At 43.4% G+C, this 20,420-nt stretch overlaps 3 protein-coding genes and 1 pseudogene across 6 annotated transcripts; 2 read left to right on the top strand and 2 right to left on the bottom strand.

Annotated features, from left to right (window-relative positions):
• Positions 1 to 537: 537 nt before the first annotated feature.
• On the bottom strand, positions 538 to 6,168 carry LOC129866066 (thioredoxin reductase 1, cytoplasmic-like; annotated as a pseudogene).
• A 2,422-nt stretch (positions 6,169 to 8,590) lies between these two features.
• On the top strand, positions 8,591 to 11,822 carry LOC129865176 (nuclear transcription factor Y subunit beta-like). 4 transcript variants are annotated; one of them, XM_055937701.1, is made up of 7 exons: positions 8,591 to 8,699; positions 9,333 to 9,429; positions 9,905 to 10,035; positions 10,531 to 10,728; positions 10,847 to 10,925; positions 11,117 to 11,196; positions 11,285 to 11,822. In XM_055937701.1, exons 2-7 carry the CDS (start codon positions 9,333 to 9,335, stop codon positions 11,315 to 11,317), a joined length of 618 nt encoding a protein of 205 aa, XP_055793676.1. In that variant the 5' UTR covers positions 8,591 to 8,699; the 3' UTR covers positions 11,318 to 11,822. The 4 variants fall into 4 exon arrangements, with proteins under 4 accessions (XP_055793676.1, XP_055793677.1, XP_055793674.1 ...); XM_055937702.1 differs by having other exon boundaries at positions 8,605 to 8,674; XM_055937699.1 differs by lacking the exon at positions 8,591 to 8,699 and adding an exon at positions 8,716 to 8,912.
• Positions 11,823 to 11,956: 134 nt separating this feature from the next.
• On the top strand, positions 11,957 to 15,216 carry LOC129865174 (E3 ubiquitin-protein ligase TRIM39-like). The gene is made up of 2 exons (XM_055937697.1): positions 11,957 to 12,225; positions 13,260 to 15,216. Exon 2 carries the CDS (start codon positions 13,262 to 13,264, stop codon positions 14,897 to 14,899), a length of 1,638 nt encoding a protein of 545 aa, XP_055793672.1. The 5' UTR covers positions 11,957 to 12,225; positions 13,260 to 13,261; the 3' UTR covers positions 14,900 to 15,216.
• LOC129865175 (histidine ammonia-lyase-like) lies at positions 15,198 to 19,866 on the bottom strand. Its single transcript, XM_055937698.1, has 18 exons — positions 19,784 to 19,866; positions 19,444 to 19,522; positions 19,264 to 19,334; positions 18,568 to 18,636; positions 18,388 to 18,425; positions 18,110 to 18,235; positions 17,844 to 18,003; positions 17,633 to 17,678; positions 17,295 to 17,442; positions 17,090 to 17,190; positions 16,869 to 16,925; positions 16,671 to 16,751; positions 16,398 to 16,463; positions 16,056 to 16,221; positions 15,835 to 15,986; positions 15,620 to 15,723; positions 15,447 to 15,516; positions 15,198 to 15,337 (listed from the first exon to the last, which is right to left on the bottom strand). Exons 1-18 carry the CDS (start codon positions 19,864 to 19,866, stop codon positions 15,299 to 15,301), a joined length of 1,656 nt encoding a protein of 551 aa, XP_055793673.1. The 3' UTR covers positions 15,198 to 15,298.
• Positions 19,867 to 20,420: the final 554 nt, after the last annotated feature.

Here is a 20,420-nt window from a genome sequence, read left to right as displayed (position 1 = left end):
AAACGCTACAGTCCTATGTGGTACGAACATACATACAGACACAGGAGACAATCACCCACCAACAAACAGTGAGAATGCCCTACCTAAATATGACTCTTAATTAGAGGCAAACGCAAACCACCTGCCTCTAATCAAGAGCCATACCAGGCAAACCAAAACCAACATAGAAACAGATAACATAGAATGCCCACCCAACCTCACGTCCTGACCAACTAACACACAAAAACTAACATAAATAGGTCAGGAACGTGACAGACTGCTAGCTAAGATTTTGAAAGTATGATGTGGCCATATTATATCTGTGGTCAATGACCTTGCACCTTCTTGGATGGGCACTTCTAATGTAACTCTGTCAGCACCCAAAGGGCTAGAATTTTCAAAGTCTACCCTTAGACTTCACGGTGAAGTAGTGTCACCATGAGTGACAGAACACTGAGCCAATCACAGCGCAACGCTCCATATTTTCTGCTGGCTTGTCCCACCACCACAGAAAGCACTGAGCTAGGCTGAAACACCTGCATTTTGGAGCTGCCTTATTCAAGAAAACAAAAAAGAGACCATGTTTGTATGTACCTTTATTAACTCAATGATAAATATATATATATATATATATATATTTTACATTGTTTGCAAACTGATATGTGACACATATTAATGCCAAAATAACATGCAAAACAGGCAAGCCCCCCCCAAAAAAATTGTATTATTTTTTTGCTAAAAATGTGGGGCTTGTCCGACATTATATTCTATTAGCGTTTGTATACTGGTGTACTTTCCCTTATTGGTACATCAGTCTCTGAATGCTCAATGTGTCTGCATAATGAATAAATAGCAAGGTTGTCTAGAGGACAAGCTGAACTGTAAGCAGTAATAAAAAATATATTTCTCAAGAAGAACTAAATCGTTAGTGAAGCATGCCTCTACAATGTTCCATGGGGACAAACCGGTGATTATGTGCTGACAGATAAAAAAGTGTCTGCATAAAAGAGAGAGGTCTGCATTAAAGAGATGCAGCACAAACACACACATGCGCACACTTATTAGGGGGGTTCTCTATCATTCTAGGTGTTGTAGCATTTTGCCCCTGTCTCTCCTCCCATTAGTATGAGAGACCTTACTAATGATCCCTGTGAATATTCATCACAGTGTTTAAGTCAGTCACTATGTCCTGCAGAACTGAGACATAGAGAATGACAAAATGGAGATAGTGAGGGAGAGAAAAAGACAGATAGATTGTAGTCTTAGGTTAATGTATCCCTATGTGAACCACTTACCTTCATTAAAAGTAAGAGCATTTTATTAATGAATATTTCTTAACTCTGATAATACTTTAAATCTCGATCTGTTCATTACATTACATTTTGGCACTTAAATCCCTTCAGTCCGTAGGTACAGAACTCTGCATAAAAGCATGAACTGTGTTTCTACAGTATTTAAATGCTCAAACAGGGCTTTATCGCTACTCAGCAGCCATTAAACTGAGTCAGTACAGTCACAGACTAATGAGTATTCATATGGACTGCAGAGTTCACAGCTGAAAGGTGTCAGAGGTGCCTCCACAGGTTAATATCAAAGTTTGGTTCATTAATATGGCAAAAGAAAGAGTTTAAAAAAGAAAAACAACAACATGTAAACAGGAAGTGACCCCAGTGTCTAGGGCCAGCAGCAGCAGTGTCAGTCCCCGCCCACCTGTCAACCAGGCTCCGGACTCAGACGTCATTGGACGGTTGATAGCTGCGCTGCTGCCTGTCACTCAACAATGAGGATGTTCTGACAGGCTTCTCCATGCTATCTGTACCGTTGCCTTGGGCAACCGTGATTGACAGCAGGGGGCTAACCTCAGCAGTTCCCTCTGACCATCATGGCGTCAGTGGCACGCTGAGTTACTGTCAGGATGGTCAACACCTGAGGGAGAGACACACAATTAATAGCCATTTAACAACACAGACTCAACATCCTTTCAAGAGAGAGAAAACGTGTGTGTGTGAAGTTCAGACAGTTTCCAAACAAAACCCCACCCCACCCAGCACTACTGTTATAAAACCTCTGTGAGCCATTATTGTGCCACATCACACTTCTCAAATCCCATCTTCCCTGCTCAGTTGTAAACTAAAGTTTTCTACAAACTCCATTAAACTGTTTATTGAAGTCTCAAGAAAGTTTTCAAAGTGTCAGGGGAGTGAAAAGCAGCCCAGCAGAACATTGGGCTGAGGGCTCCATCCTGTACTAGCTTATAGGAAATGGACTGTGTGTGATGTGGTTTGTAATGTAAGTCTATGAATAATTCACACAGGGAGCATTAGTAGCAAGCAAACCATCAGAGACAGTTGATCTGGGACCGCTGGACATTTGATAATGTACTGCGGCCATTTTGTGCCAGATTGTTCACCTTACATTAGTTATTGCAATGGAGAGGTAAAGAAACTGGCGTACTGACCTGGACACAAACAGGGTGGAATCCCACGGTGATGTCCAGCTGCTGTTTGATCAGACTACACCTCAGAGCCACAGCAAAGCCCTGGAACACCTCCCCTGCACTGGGCCCCATCACATGGAGACCTACCACACTCTCCTGTGGAGGTGACAGAACACACACATACACATACACACTATAATATACAGAAAACACACACACACATACACCTATACACGGTGGCAAAAGCTGAATGAACATGGAGAAGTGTTGCTCTAGAGCACGGATGGGCAACTCCAGTCCTCCGGGGCCTGACTGGTGTCACACTTTTGCCCCAGCTAACACACCTGACTCCAATAATTGGTTTAATCAGCTGTGTTTTCTAGGGATGTCCCCAGAGTACTGGAGTGGCCCATCCCTGCTTTAGAGGAAAGAGAATGCCCTCAAAGAGTAAAGACATTTAAAGTAAAGCCGTAAAATCCCAAACACATGTCATGAAGTGAGTGCTGACCTGGTCAGGTATGTGGCAGATGACTTTAGCATAGCATCTTGTCCCTTCTAAGTACTGTCCACTCCAATGGCCAGTAGTAGCTATGGTACACCTACAGAGAGGAGATCAAGTTTCAAGTTTTATTAGTCGTATGTACGGGTTGGTTACGCATGCTATACATCGTCCAATGAAATGCTTTCTTGCAGGTTCTTTCTCGACAATGCAAACAATAATAAATAATAAAGGACATAGAATACATAACTACTGTGTGTGTGTTGTATGTTGTGTGTGTGTACATGTGTACCTCCACATTGTCCTCTCCAAACTTGAGAATGTCGATCTCCTCTGACAGCCCACAGGTAGAATACTCCATGGGACGGAACAACTAATAGTGTGTTAAGTTAGAGACGGTGTGGCTCAGTTGGTAGAGCATGGCACTTGCAAAGCCAGGGTTGTGGGTTCGATTCCCACGGGTGCTCAGTACGAGAACTATATGCACTCACTACTGTAAGTCGCTCTGGATGAGAGGGTCTGCTAACTGACTCAAATGTAGATGTAAAACCCCAGCATATTAAACTCTTCCTGAAAGGTCTCCCTCCCATCTGTGGAGACAGATTGAAGACTGCCTGCTTCAATCTGCTCAACCTAACAGATATATATAGATATATATATATATATATACAAACGCTACATTATTTGCAATTCCTCAATATTTGACACCATAACACTTCAACTCCAGTACGTGTGTAGTGATGGAGAAACTTGAGCATGTGGTTCTCAATCTTCTGCGCCCTTTTGTGGTCGACCCCAGGTACCGGGTGTGACCGCACCAGGACGGTGACCTCTAACCCCAGACCAGACAGGAAGCCAGCACACTCCAGTCCCTCACTGGATCCCCGCACAACCAGGGTTTGCCCAGGGGAGTGGGCCAGAGAGAACAAGTCATCACTGGGGAAGAGAGTGGGAGAGAAATAAGAGTGAGAGGACTGTTGGTAGAGATGTTCCTTCTATGTTTGTGGTGTGTGTGGTGTGTGGTGTGTGGTGTGTGGTGTGTGTGTGTGTGTGTGTGTGTGTGTGTGTGTGTGTGTGTGTGTGTGTGTGTGTGTGTGTGTGTGTGTGTGTGTGTGTGTGTGTGTGTGTGTGTGTGTGTGTGTGTGTGTGTGTGTGTATGCTAACCTGGTGATGCAGTGCTCTCTGTCTCCAGGTATGATCAGGTATTGTTCCCTGTCCCCCACGGCAATGACGAGTGTCTCTGCTGTGTGATAGGTCCTCCTCCCGTTGACATATTTCGCCTGATTGGATAACAGCCACAGAGTGACATGACATCACTGACCAGTGCCGTTACTATCGAAATCACATGAGGAAACACAGAGAATCCTTGCTTGAAGTCCCCTATCCAAACTGCTTCCTCATGCTTAGCTGTACACAACACCCACCACCACCCTGTTCAACTGTCTAGACCTCCCTCTACTCCCATTATTCTCACCTGTCCAGAAGCCCCTCCCCCATGCTGACCTGTACAGTGTGGGGCACCAGTATCTCTCCATGGCTTTCAGGTAGGTGACATCACTGTCCCTCACCTCCCTCCTGAGCTCAAATCTCACCTCAGCTCAAATCTCACCATCTCACCCCAGCCATGGGACACTACAGACCATAATAGCACATAGCAACAGACCATATGAACACATAGCAACACAAGCATCTAATCAACGACTAACATTTAAACTCTGGGTAGGACGCAAATAACCAAAGATAACATTTGACGGAATGATAACTAACACACACATTCAATATTGATTCAATGGAACAAAATACATATCTAGACTATAATAGAACTGATGTCCCAAATACATATCATGCACTGTAACTGATGTCCCAAATACATATCATGCACTGTAACTGATGTCCCAAATACATATCATGCACTGTAACTGATGTCCCAAATACATATCATGCACTGTAACTGATGTCCCAAATACATATCATGCACTGTTACTGATGTCCCAAATACATATCATGCACTGTAACTGATGTCCCAGATACATATCATGCACTGTATCTGATGCCCCAAATACATATCATGCACTGTAACTGATGCCCCACATACATATCATGCAATGTAACTGATGCCCCAAATACATATCATGCACTGTAACTGATGTCCCAAATACATATCATGCACTGTAACTGATGTCCCAAATACATATCATGCACTGTAACTGCAGCCCCAGACCCTCTCCAACTCTCACCCTGTTCCTCAAACTTCCAGCCGTACTTCCGGGCATCCTGGATGGCTTTTCCCAGCAGGGAGGCTTGGTGCAGGAGCTTCCTGGGAATACTGCCCACGTTCACACTGGAACCACCTAGACCTGACGGACAGCGAAAGTCAATAACCACTCAGAAAATGAGTGAGCACAAAATGACATTATGTAATAAAGGAATAGACAATATGGTGAAAACACTGTCTGCATCACACACCCCATTTAGTGACTTTAGGGGTGGGAGCCACCAGGTCAAGGACCAGCACCCTCCTCCCAAAGCCAGCAGAGAAAAGGGGGAAAAGAAAGGGGGAATACAGAGAAGTTTGTGAGGGTAAAAAGAGGTGTCAGTCGGATAAAGTAAAATCCCAAATCCTCCCACTGTCAAGTTCCTTCCTCTCATTTTCAGTTACCTCTGGATTTCAGAATATAACAGCTCATGCCATTAGCATAAAATCAATTTATATGATAATTATCACAGTATGCTTGGGCACACTGTGAGCATTGGCCAGATCAGATGAATGCTGATTAAACATGTTAGTGTGTGTAGGCTGGCTCACAGCCAATTGGGGTTAACACAGCTTTATGCAGGTTGACTACTGGTAGAGAAAGGGAATATCTGACCTTTGAAGAGGGTGCAAATCCCAGAAAGGAGAAAAAGAGATTCAAACGGACATATAGGGATCGAGATAGAAAGATCATTAAGAAAAACTGCAGGGGAGAATGGAATAAACTCAAATAATTGTTATTAATGAGTTTCTCTGAATTTGAAACTTAATTAAAAGAACAATTCCTCGCAAAAAAAGAGCAAGACTCGAAGAGAAGGTGAGACAGATCCATAGAGGGTGGTAGATCAGTGACAGACAGGAAGAGACACAGACAGACAGTAGTGTAGGTGTTATGTAGTAGTAGTGACCCACCTTGGCCACAACCAGGCCTCCAGACCCCCCTCCAATGACCAGCAGGTCATAGTCATACTGTCCACAGGGCAGCCTTGTCTGCTCCATGTCTCTCTGCCGCAAGACAGACCAGTCTCTTGTGTGCTCCTCAGACCTAAGAGGAGAGACTGCTGGGGTTGGAAAGAAAACCTACAGGAAGGTAGAGTAGCTCTCCAGAAACTAGGTTGAAGAGCCCTGATATACACATGCTATATAACCACAGAGACTCAAAACAGTCCTAATGGTAAACAGACACAGGGTTGGACCTTGGCCACTCTCTGAGCTATAACCAGTCCAGGCTGGAATGGGTCTGGACTGGAGAGATATAACCCTGTCCTCAGTGGGACAAGCTTAGTCACCCTACATTGATGCTCCAATATGTGATTTTTTGCTGATGAGCTTGCCATACATCTTTGATCTGGACACACAGAGCAGTCAGGGGATATATGTTGCAGTCAGGTTCTCCACATCATAAGCCTATAGGAGAGAGGGTACAGAGACAGAGAGAGAGAGAGAGAGAGCATTGGGGTCCATACTAGGTCCAGAGACAGAGAGCGTTAGGATCCATACTAGGTCCAGAGACAGAGAGCATTAGGATCCATACTAGGTCCAGAGACAGAGAGCATTAGGGTCCATACTAGGTCCAGAGACAGAGAGCATTAGGGTCCATACTAGGTCCAGAGACAGAGAGCATTAGGGTCCATACTAGGTCCAGAGACAGAGAGCATTAGGGTCCATACTAGGTCCAGAGACAGAGAGCATTAGGGTCCATACTAGGTCCAGAGACAGAGCATTAGGGTCCATACTAGGTACAGAGACAGAGCATTAGGGTCCATACTAGGTCCAGAGACAGAGCATTAGGGTCCATACTAGGTCCAGAGACAGAGCATTAGGGTCCATACTAGGTCCAGAGACAGAGAGCATTAGGGTCCATACTAGGTCCAGAGACAGAGAGCATTAGGGTCCATACTAGGTCCAGGGTCCATACTAGGTACAGAGACAGAGAGCATTAGGGTCCATACTAGGTACAGAGACAGAGCATTAGGGTTCATACTAGGTACAGAGACAGAGCATTAGGATCCATACTAGGTCCAGAGACAGAGCATTAGGGTCCATACTAGGTACAGAGACAGAGAGCATTAGGGTCCATACTAGGTCCAGAGACAGAGCATTAGGGTCCATACTAGGTACAGAGACAGAGCATTAGGGTCCATACTAGGTACAGAGACAGAGAGCATTAGGGTGCATACTAGTCATACTGTAAGCATTTGCTTATTAGCACACCACATGTATAATTCCTCCAATAACCCCTGAGAAAATGTGTCACCTCGTTTTACTCTGAATTTGAAAGACATTATGCCCTCTTAAAAAAATGAATCTTTAAAAGGATTTAACATTTCAGTCTATGGGTGTTTCTATCAAAGTTGGTGCAGGCAGTGTGGAAACGAGAATTATGTTGTGCCCACATAGATTTTTGCAACCTTTCAGATATTGTTATAGGATCTTTTCTATTGCTACAGAAAAACATCATTTTATGTCCGAATTAGATCGGCATGTGGTCTCTGAGTGAAACATATTGAAGGGTGTAAAAATATAAGTTAGGGAATTTTAAAGACCATTGTACCGTTTATGATATTATGTTAATCAATTCGACTGGGACTCGTGAAGTTTACAGTTCAGCACTGCCTCATTTCAATTTATGTTGGTGCAATGTAGCCACCTGGTGGATAAAATCAGAGCTGCATGTTTTCTTTATGAGTCAGAGTGAACGTCATACCACAGAATTTCTTTACCATCTTTGATTACACTATTGATTTTCAATAAATAAATAATATTGGATGGGTCAACATCATTTTTTTAATAATCTGATTTCGTAGAGAAACAGGATCCAAAGAGAAGCATACAATATGAATTTACCAACACACGTAAATAAATGTTTTAAAAAATATGAGTCCCACCAACGGAACGTGTTGTTGGAAAGTTCTATCAAGCATATTCTATCCTTCAAGATGATTCTGGAAGGAGTAAGTTATAGCGGTCAACTTTTCCAAATAGTTCGCTGAAATTTCTGACTCGACGGTCAGCGAGTGTGCCGATTTTGGATTACTGTCAGTAGGACAGTACACAAACGCATGCGCAAAAGGTACTGCGCTGATGTTCACTCGTGGTGATAACACTGTAATAATGTGAATACACAATAATATATTCAATCAATCAGTAAGTGTGTTAAATGCAATTCAATTTTGCACTAGGTCTGCTATGTAATGAAAATACCCTGTTCTTATATAACCATAACGGACATACTGCATGATGACATCACCATTACATTGTATTAGTCAAAGCTTTTCTTTAAAACAATAAAATGGTAACAAATGCACACAGAGAAAGGGAGGGTCGCTTTTGAGTAGTAGAATAGCTTACTAGGTGTAATTTAGTGGAGGGTGACACTTTGACAGAACGGCCGCCTGGCGGTCGGGGGAGGTAGTGCAATGCATTTTTGGAGGACGCGTAGCTCCGCGCTGGGACTGGTTCTTTTGTAGCCATTTTCTGTCCAACCAACGGCCGTTTTGAGAAGGTAACCAACCAGGGCTTCATTGCAGGTTTGTGCCTGGCTCCGGCCAATGATTGTTAACCAATTCCTCGTTAGCTCGAATGGAAATGTCCGTCTCTGACTAATTTGTATTTGTTGCGTTTAGGAGTTTCAGAGCAGGAAGTGTAGTCAAAATGATTAATTAGTTTCATGTCATGCCATGTCCCCCTGCCTCAGTTTTCGACACAAAGAACAGGCCGAAATTCCGATATGGAATTTCATTGTGAGCAGAGAGGTCTCGCAACGAGACAACCAATGTGGCTACTATATAACGTGAAATTGTACCCAGGAATCAAGAGTGGTTTCGTTGCAACAATAGTCGTTGATTAGTCAATCAACATGTGTGAGGGTCAAATTGCTACCTAACTAAAGCTATTGCTTCATTTGTCGAAATTATATTTCGAACGAAACATTTGCTAGCTAACGTTAGCTTACTAGCTTCCCATTTAGCAAACAACCACTCACTTGGTCAGCGAAATTAAACTAATTCGGTAGACATGCTAGCTAACAGTTTTCTAGCAGCCTAACCTGGCGAACACTTGGCTAACTAACTAAACTAGACCCGGTTTAGTTAGCTAGCCAGTCAACAGTAAGTGCCTTCCAACAATTCATCTATTTGAGTAAACCATGTCCTTTGTTCCAGATGGAAGAAGACCGTTCCACCACCGACGCCTCCCAGCTAACGTTAGGCATCTCTGGAGAATACATGTCAGGAGGATATGTACTCCAGTCTCAAGATGGTAAGGGACATCAGCTGATAAATTCAAGCCTAATTGGGGAACCAAGTGTGGGTGTATTATGAATTGAATATGCCCCAAATCAAAATGTACTGTAGTGTCATTATTATTTTTTATTTAGCTAGACAAGTGATTTAAACATTCTTATTTACAATGACGGCCTACCAAAACGCAAAAGGGCTTCTGCAGCGGGGACGGGGCTGGGATTTAAATAAAAGATAGGACAAAACACACATCACAACGAGACATCACAACAGTACACAAAGCGAGACATAAGACAACAACATAGCAAGGTGGCAACGCAACATGGTACAAACATTATTGGGCACAGACAACTGCTCAAAGGGCAAGAAGGCAGAGACAACAATACATCACTGCAAAGCAGCCACAACTACATTATCACTTTCTCTACATCTCAATGCAACAGTGTCAGTACCTAATGATTCATGTTTTCCACATAATAATGCATGTGATGAAGATGATGGAGAGGAGAGTCTGAACGACCATGATGACGGGGGCATGAAAGAGAACTTCCGGGAGCAGGACATCTACCTCCCCATCGCTAACGTGGCACGCATCATGAAGAACGGCATCCCACAGACCGGGAAGGTAACCATGGTGTGTGTGTGTGTGTGTGTGTGTAGGCTGTGTGAGAGCAAGACTTGTCGTATTCATAAATGCACACCATTGTAAAACGTTTAGTAACAGAAAAAACATTTGTTTCTTATTGGACAAGTTCAGCTAGTCCATCTTAATCACCTGTGCATATTCTTGGCTATCCTCTTTGAATACCAGCTCTCTTTCTAATTTGTTCTCATTTTTACCTCGTTGCAGATTCTTTCCTCCCTTACCTTTATTCTTCGGCATATTCCCAAACGAACAGCCTTTGTTAAATCAGTACTGTTTTGTCCGTATCGAATTGAGTGTTATAAAAATGGAATGAGAACCAATCCGTGACGATGTCACACACTTACAAAGTTAGCAAGCTTGTTAGCTTAGCTTTCAGTCTGTTTTTCCCCCCTGTTTGGTGCCAAGTGAATACGACCCACAAACGTTCTCCTCATCCTATTCCCCTTTGTCCTAAATTGTGTGTGTGTCTCACAGATAGCGAAAGACGCCAAGGAGTGTGTGCAGGAGTGTGTGAGCGAGTTCATCAGCTTTATCACGTCGGAGGCCAGTGAGCGCTGCCACCAGGAGAAAAGAAAGACCATCAACGGAGAGGACATCCTATTTGCCATGTCAACCCTGGGCTTCGACATGTACGTGGAGCCCCTCAAACTCTACCTGCAGAAGTTCAGAGAGGTACGACTAAACACACTTCTTCTGCTCTGACAGTTAGTCTCTCTCATAAAATCCCAAGTGTCCATGAACAAACGCACATCACATGTTATTTAATCTCTCACAATGTGTTGTTTCCTAGGCGATGAAGGGGGAGAAGGGAATCCCAGGTGTGTCGGTGGGAGAAGGCCTGGGGGAGGAGCTTACAGACGATAGCTTCAGTAAGTGGTTCAGAACTGTTCTCAATTTTGTCATCTCATACTAAAGTAGAGGCTTTACAGTCATGCCTGCATACATATGTAAAATGTATGCATGCATTACTAAGTCGCTGTGGATAAAATCGTCTGCTAAATGGCATAATATAGTCGTGTGCTGTGGACGGTTTTGTAACGTCCTCTTCCCTCCATTCCAGCGAATCAACTGCCAGCCGGAATAATAACAGCCGACGGCCAACAGCAGAACGTCATGGTGTACACCACCTCATATCAACAGGTAAGTGACATCAGACATTTGAACCAGAACGAGACCATTACGACAGATCCATGAACGTTCTCTCCATTGCCTCTGTCTGCTCCTGTAGATTCCTGGCGTCCAGCAGATCCAGTTCTCATGACGAGGCCTTGCGCCTGCTCTGACCGCGGCGGCCATCGACTGCACAGACACAGGCCTGGCGACCGTAGGCTAACCATAGGCTGAGCGTATGACCCCACTGTCAAAAGGTCAAAGGCAATCGTCAGATGGACAGGAAGTCTTGGAGGGGGGCTGTTATGGGTGTGAAGGGATGTGGTGGTTGACACAACCCTGTCATGTAAATGTGCAAGTCTGTTCTCTAAATGTAGTACGTAGTTATGAGGTGCCACAAGGTTTGGAGTGCAGCTTTCAACCGGTTTTGGATACTTGATTTTTAATGCTATTCGGACCACTTAGTTTGTTTTTGTACATTGATTGTTTTATGCAGGTTTGGGAGGTGGAATGGGAAGTTCTATATTTGTTGCCCACTCTCTTTTTTGAACCATGAGGAGAGGTGCCCTGGTCAGCTCTTTTCTACGTGGACAAACTAGTACCATGTGCTTTAATGTGACATAAATCCTTTGAATAAAAATCCAAATGAGCCAATACCTTCTGGTTGTCATCGACCTCTTTACACACATCTGAATGATTACACCAATTGTATCATAGCGACTAATAACCAGGGGTGAAAGTAGATTTAATTTCTTCCCGGTACGGGACGTCAATTAATACTGTTTTAATCAATATGACAATCAGTTACAGTTCAGCCTTGTAAAGGGTTAACTGTTTCAGGAAGAGAATCGCACAGCAGTATCTGGTGGGGAGGAGCATTACTAACGTCACTTTGTTGAACTGAAACCGAAGTAGAGAGACGTACAGTATATTGTTTACGGGACCAAACTCTCGAGCACTTCAGAACTCTACTAAATAGCTACATGTTCAGACTACACGCTGACTCTCCTACCCTTTGACACCAAGGACAGAGAAATTATCCACAAACATACTGTACAGGTGAGAAGAGATTAAGAAATATTAAATTGAAGATAAGCATAACATTATTTACCGTTCACATTTCCTTTTTAATTACACTGAACAAAAATATAAACGCAACACGTAAAGTGTTAGTCCCCATTTTCATGAGCTGAAATATTTTACAGATGTTCCATATGACGCCATACACACCACGTGTATGGCGTCGTGTGGGTGAGTGGTTTGCTGATGTCAACATTGTGAACAGTGTGCCCCATGGTGGAGGTGGGGTTATGCTATGGGCAGGCATAAGCTACGGACAACTAACAATGGTATTTTATCGATGGCAATTTGAATGCACAGGGATACCGTGACGAGATCCTGGGGCCCATTGTTATGCCATTCATCAACTGCCATTAACTCATGTTTCAGCATGATAATGCACAGCCCCATGTCATAAGGATCTGTACACAATTCCTGGAAGCTGAAAATGTCCCAGTTCTTCCATGGCCTGTATACTCACCAGAAATCAATTGAGCATGTTTGGGATGCTCTGGATCAATGTATATGACAGTGTGTTCCAGTTCCCTACAATATCCAGCAACTGTGCACAGCCATTGAAGAGTGGCACAACATTCCACAGGCCATAATCAACCGCCTGACCAACTCTATGCGAAGGAGATGTGTCACGCTGCATGAGACAAATGGTGGTCACACCAGATACTGAATCTCATCCACACCCCTACCTGTGACCAACAGATGCATATCTGTATTCCCAGTCGTGAAATCCATAGATTAGGGGCTAATGCATTTATTTAAATTGACTTATTTCCTTATATGAACTGTAACTCAGTAAAATCTTTGAAATCGTTGCATGTTGCATTTATATTTTTGTTCTGTGCATATGTTAAACATTTTATACTTTGGTTATGACTTTTATCTATGTTTTAACATAATGTATCAATATAATTTACTATCATCCCATAAGGCAATGTTAACAACTCTAAAGCTGAATCTATCAAGAGCTGGCTGATTCCAGGAAATGGTTTATGGTTTCACCTCTGGTCTCTGTCTAGATATGGCCACCTCCAGCAGTCTCCTGTCTGAAGAGCAGTTCCTGTGTTCTATTTGTCTGGATGTGTTCACTGAGCCGGTCTCTAGTCCATGTGGACACAACTTCTGCAAGGCCTGTATCACAAAGTACTGGGACAGCAATGTCCTGTGCCAGTGTCCCATGTGTAAAAATATATTTGATAAGAGACCATATCTGTTCGTCAACACTTTAATTTCTGAGATGGCTGCTCAGTTCAGACAGACAGTTGAAGTGAAAGCTACCAGCAGCCCGGACCAATGCTCTGCCATGATAGTAGAATTATCCTGTGACATCTGCACTGGGATGAAGCTCAAGGCCCTGAAGTCCTGCCTGGTGTGTCAGGCCTCTTACTGTGAGACTCATCTGGAGCCTCATCAGAGAGTTGCAGCCTTAAAGAGACACAAGCTGATCAACCCTGTGGAGAACCTGGAAGACAGGATGTGTAAGAAGCACGACAGACCTCTAGAGCTGTTCTGTAGGAGTGACCAGATGTTTCTTTGTGTCTTGTGCTTGAAAGCAGACCACATGACTCATGACACTGTCCCTCTAGAGGAAGAGTATGAAGAGAAGAAGGTTCAGTTGGGGAAGACTGAGGCAGAAGTGCAGCAGATGATCCAGGAGAGACTGCAGAAGGTTCAGGAGATCAAACACTCAGTAGATCTCAGCAAGAGAGGGGCAGAGAGAGAGATATCAGACAGTGTACAGGTTTTCACTGCTCTGGTGCGCTCCATGGAGAGAAGCCAGGCTGAGCTCATTGAGGTGATTGAGGAGAAGCAGAAAACAGCAGAGAGGCAGGCTGAAGGACTCATTAAAGAGCTGGAGCAGGAAATCACTGAGCTAAAGAGGAGAAGCACTGAGGTGGAGCAGCTCTCACACACTGAGGACCACCTCCACCTCCTCCAGAGCTTTCCATCCCTCTGCACCCCTCCAGACACCAGAGACTGGTCTGAGATCAGTGTTCACAGTGATCTGTGTGTGGGGACTGTGAGGAGAGCTGTGTCTCAACTGGAGGAGACCATTATGAGTGAAGTGAAGAAGTTGTGTGATGCTGAGTTGAAGAGGATTCAGCAGTATGCAGTGAATGTGACTCTGGACCCTGATACAGCACATGCCTCTCTCATCATGTCTGAGGATGGGAAACAGGTGAAACATGGAGGCACACGGCTTAATAAACCTTATAATCCAAAGAGGTTTGACAGAGCTTTAAATGTCCTAGGAAAGGAGGGTTTCTCCTCTGGGAGATTTTACTATGAGGTGAATGTTCAGGTGAAAACTCTATGGACTTTAGGAGTGGCCAGAGAGTCCATCAACAGGAAGGGGAAGATCACAAAGAGCCAGTTTAATGGATTCTGGGCTGTGGTCCTGAGGGACGAGTGTAAGTACTCAGCCTGTACCTTCCCCCGTGTCCCCTTATATCCGAGAAAAAAGCCCCAGAAGGTGGGGGTGTTTGTGGATTATGAGGAGGGTCAGGTCTCCTTTTATGATGTGGAGGCCAGGTCTCATATCTACTCTTTCACTGGCTACACCTTCACTGAGAAACTCTATCCATTCCTTGGCCCTGGCAATGAGAAAGGTGAAAACTCTGTCCCTCTGATCATCTCTCCTGTCAATCACACAGACTGAGTTCTAAACTGAACTAAATGACTAGTATATTTAGTAAATGTAGAATAATCATAGTCTGTTGTCATATACCAGGGAGAATATTTCACTGTAATGTAATTACTGGTTGTGGTTGTTTGGGTCCACCAGCCTTGTTAGATATAAGAACATCTCTCCAGGATCATAACAAGGTATGATTCATATCTGGGAGTTACAGTACATTTCAGAGGATTATCCTGAGATAATATAAGCAATATGTTTGTTTTTTAAGCTAATTTCTTGTTTGCACTGTATATCTCTAATAACCTCTAATAAACTTGAATCCTGCATTTGGAATCATACAGTAGAAGTAAGAAATACTTGAGTCATTTTTATAAAAATATCCTAGTCATCCAGTGGGAGTGGTTTCAGTCCGAGCCTTTCTCAGTATTGGTCCATGTATGGCCGAACCGCCTCCCACACCTAGAGAAGGCCACGGGTGAGAAACAAACAGAGAAGTTCATTTCTATCAGCCTCGTTATCAATTAGCTGGAATGATGAATCTAATACTGAGATGGGGTGAGTCTTTTGCCTTTTCCTCCCTGAGGAGCGTGTGAGCAGTCTCAATGTCAGGACTCATTTGACAGTCATGATCCCAAGGCCTGATGGGAAACAAGAATAAACGGATGTGCTGTAGAACTCCCCCCACACCTTTCCAGAACAACAACATTGGGCAGTACTCGAATCGGAGCTCCACATTCTCACCTGACAACAGAACGCACTAGCTCATGGACTTTCTCCAGAGGGGTAGTGGACTTGAGCGGGCGGAGAAACTCCAGGGCTTGACAGGCAGTGAGCAGCGAGCAGCTCTATGGCCCCCAAAAAATAAAAAAAGCAGTGATGCCTTTTTCTTCCCAGGGTTAATTCTGTATGCATGATATTTGATGGGACGAGCACATCACACACTAATGCCATGTGACTGTACTGTATGAGTTACCTTGCTCTACGTGTTCCACCACTCTCAGGGCCTTCCTAGCGGCCCAGCCCCCCATGGAGACGTGGTCTTCAGTAACTGCGCTGGTGGACAGGGAGTCCACGGAGGACTGGTGGCACAATGCCTTGCTCTCAGATACTGCAGAGGAGCAGAGACACAAACACACACTAATGTTTTCTGTTTGAACAAACACACACACACACCTACCAAGGGCGGCAGCAGTGCAGTGTGCAATCATGAAGCCAGAGTTGAGGGCTCCGTCTTGGACCAGGAAGGCAGGCAGCTCACTGAGGGAGGGGTTGACCAGCCTCTCTGTCCTCCTCTCACTCATACTGGCCAGCTCATGGACCCCGATGGCCAGGTAGTCTAGAGCCTGGGGGGAGAGAGGGTTAGCCTTGTCCCAGATCAGTTTGTGTTGCCTTGTTAACTCCTGTGATCATTGGTAAGGCAGTACAAGCATATCTATAACCAGTCTAGGAAAGAGGGGGAACAGTACTGAAGGAACCGAGGAGTTTATTGTATGGAGTGAATCTATTTGTCTGTGACTACCTTGGCTGGGTATTCTCCATGGAAATTACCCCCAGAGATAGTCTCACCTCGCTCTGCAAAAACCAGCTGGAGGAGAGTTAAGGTTTCATATTTGGGACAACATTATGAGTCTCTAATATTAACTGTATACAGGAAACCAAAGCCCATGTGGGCTTGTCCAAGGGCTCCCCCTTGTGGTGAACTTATATAATCACAGTTGGGGTCTAAAAGGAGATCAAAGAAAGACATGACGTATTCAAGTAAATATAACAATGTAACTCAGTGGGAGGATACAGGGTTGTCAGTGGCACTGTTGAGCTCAGTGGAGAGGATGATCTTAACAAAGGCTATGGTGTCGTTAGCTACCCCATGAACCTACAAGAGAGGAGAGAGACACAAATCAACACTGGTACTAGGGTTAGTTCACTGCAGGGGTACAAAGAGTTGTAACACACACACACACACACACACACACATACGCACACATTCTACCTGTGGGATACAGCGGAGGGTGTATGCATCTTGGACACGGTCACATGTCCTATGATTCTACAGGAAAACACAACAAAGGAAGTCAGAGACAGGAAACGACAAAACAGCACTGTTAAGGTTTCCACCAAAGTAAACATCTTCATTTGGACACAAAACGTTAAGAAGGACAAGAATTGAGTGTGTGTGTTTCTGTTTGTGTGTGTGTGTTTCGCCTGCCTGACTTTACCAGAGATCTGGGAGGGGAAGACGTCAGAGTGGAGTAGAGAGCGGAGTCTCAGAACCACCTCTATCTGACCAAGGTGTGGCCTCACTGCATAAATGTCTGGAAGGGCAGAACAAACCAGTTCACAATGGAATGGAACGGGTAACTTCTTATAGCATCAAAGCTCCAACAATTCACTGTGTGTGTGTGTGTGTGTGTCTGACCGCTGTGGAAGGCCTTGGTGGTGCCCCTCAGGGCCTCCAGGCTGAGGGCAGCGATGATGTCAGCCTGCCTGGCCACGCCCACAGCTCGTTCCACTGCCTCCGCCTCCAGAGATGACCTCATCTGAGTTTCGTTGATCAGACCGATGCCCTGTACGATGAAACACTTACTTCCTTACTTGATCCTCAAAGACATCACTATCTACTGCGATTATATCCCAGATATGATATCATCTAACTCAGTTATCAATAAGCAGTATACAAGACTACTTAATCAATGCCTGATAGAAAAAGTAACACATAGTAAAAACAAGAGAGTTCCTACTGCTACAACACTGTACCTCTTTAGGCTTCAGTACCAAAGGTGTGACTCCATGACACCAGTACCTGGAAAAGGAGGAAAGAAAGAATAAAGGAGAGGAGAAAGAAAGACGAAGGAAACGAGTTAGGGGCCTAAATGTATACATTTTATCTCAGTCATTCATCTAACAAAACCATGTTGGTAATCTGAGATGTGTCTTTGGGTTGAGAGAGAGAGGTATTGTGGGTAACCCAACTGTTTTGGCGTGGTCCCAGCCACGTTGAGGCGACCACATCCTGCCCTCTCCCATAAGGCCCAGGGTGAGGTGGGCCAGGGGGGCCAGGTCTCCAGTAGCCCCTACCGTCCCCTTCTCTGGCACCCGCAACAGGCAGGGGGAGTAGAGGGAAAGATCTGTCACACACACACATATATACATATATATTTTTAAATGTTTGAATTAACACGTACGCGCACACACAAATGCTATTCTATTCATGTTATTGTGGACTGGGTTCACCATTGAAGGCTTTGACCATAGCCTGGACCGTTTCCATGGAGACGCCACTGTACCCTTTGGCCAGAACATTGATCCTCAGAGCCAGTAGCATACGGGTCCTCTCTACACTCAATGGGGGGCCCACTCCTGCACACACACACACGAACACACACACACCAAAAAGTATTTCAATATGAACACCAGGGGTGCAATTTGGTCAAGGACAGGCCTGATCTGTCCCTTGGAAATAAAGGTATCATAATGACATATACTCGGTTTCTATAAGCATGGTAACCCACCAGCACTGTGAGAACGAATCAGATTGGCCTGTAGTTCCCTGAAGACAAAAAACCCACACATACACACACACTGTCAATAAATGATTCTGACAGTTAGCGGTTGACAAACAGATCTAGCGCACAATATTTATTCAGATGGAAAAAGACTAGTTCTTTCCAGCTAGATAATAGACAACTTACATGAGCTTATCCTTCGGGATGAGCGTATGGGCAAATTTCCCAAACCCTGTGTTGACACCATAGACAACCACAGGGAAAAACACACAGATATACAGAAGAGACATATAAACACATGTAGAATCACACATTCATTAATCTATAGCTATATATTCTATTTATCTATAGCTATGTATTCTATTAATCTATAGCTATGTATTCTATTAATCTATAGCTATGTATTCTATTAATCTATAGCTATATATTCTATTAATCTATAGCTATATATTATATTCATCTAAAGCTATGTATTCTATTAATCTATAGCTATGTATTCTATTAATCTATAGCTATATATTCTATTAATCTATAGCTATGTATTCTATTAATCTATAGCTATGTATTCTATTAATCTATAGCTATATATTCTATTAATCTATAGCTATATATTCTATTAATCTATAGCTATATATTCTATTAATCTATAGCTATGTATTCTATTAATCTATAGCTATGTATTCTATTAATCTATAGCTATGTATTCTATTAATCTATAGCTATGTATTCTATTAATCTATAGCTATGTATTCTATTAATCTATAGCTATATATTCTATTAATCTATAGCTATATATTCTATTAATCTATAGCTATATATTCTATTAATCTATAGCTATATATTCTATTAATCTATAGCTATATATTCTATCTATACATACCTCGGTTTTCTTTTATGATGGTTTCTATCACTTCTCTGGCTTCATTGACTTTCCCTTCAGCCTCGCAGGTCAGCTGGGTGGCAAAACAGAGGAGTTCAAATGTTAACCGACACCAGTCCGCCAGCACGGCTGATAACGGTCTGATTGGACTATGATGAAGCATAGTCTTCTTTACATCATACCTTGATGTTGAACAGGCCTTTCCCCAAACGGACCAGATCAGCTGTGTTCAGACTGTTCCCATCCAGAGAGAGGTACGTAACAAGACACACACACAAACAACGTCAATGACGGGCATACAGGCATACAGACAGACACACAGCAATGTAGTCAGCTGCTACACAGGGTTACATTGTGGTAAATGTGTCAAATATGATTTGCTTTTCCATGACCATTTTGACTAAAAGGAATTATGTCCATCCATCAAGTCTCCCACCCTTTTCTCCCTACCCCCTTATTTATGCCGTTGAATAGAATATTGTTCAAGCTGAGGATAATAACAGAATGCAGATATTCACCTTTTTGGGATCTAGAGACTGGTGTTTCCCAATGGCAGTTTCATCCTTACCAACGTTGATAAAGTCGCTGTGCTCCGGCACATCCATTAGGAAAGAGAGAACAACTATCAGAGAGAGAAAGAGAGAGAGAGAGAGAGAGAGAGAGAGATACAATCAAAGAGCGGTAAAGACAGGTAGCTAGTGTGTGACAATTCTTTATAAAGCCAGGGGAAAGGATCATTTTCATTCATTAACTGCTCTACCCACCACAGGGCTTGTTGCAACAGTTAGGCTTGTGCCTGGTCGTTACTCTACGTCCGATTAAAAATGTAAGACCAACTTTTTAAAAATGTGTAACTGGTGCAACCAGCCCCCGTACATGAACAGTTCTGTCTCACAGTAACACCTCATATCTCTGTCTTGGTCCCCAGTCAGTGTACACCTGGTTGTGTGGGATATCATTGTACAGAAGTGTCTACACCTATATATATTTAATTGAAACTACACCTATATATATTTAATTGAAACTACACCTATATATATATATATATATATATTTAAACTCCACCTATATATATATTTAATTTTAAAAATCCTGCACCCAATATTCAATAAAATGACAATGAAACACAATATCAAATTAAAGTGTAAAGGCTTACTCA

This window comes from Salvelinus fontinalis, chromosome 11 (genome assembly GCF_029448725.1).
Source record: "Salvelinus fontinalis isolate EN_2023a chromosome 11, ASM2944872v1, whole genome shotgun sequence".
In the NCBI taxonomy this organism is placed as follows: domain Eukaryota; kingdom Metazoa; phylum Chordata; class Actinopteri; order Salmoniformes; family Salmonidae; genus Salvelinus; species Salvelinus fontinalis.
Note: the sequence above shows the minus strand (reverse complement) of the source record. Positions and strands in the feature narration are given on the sequence as shown.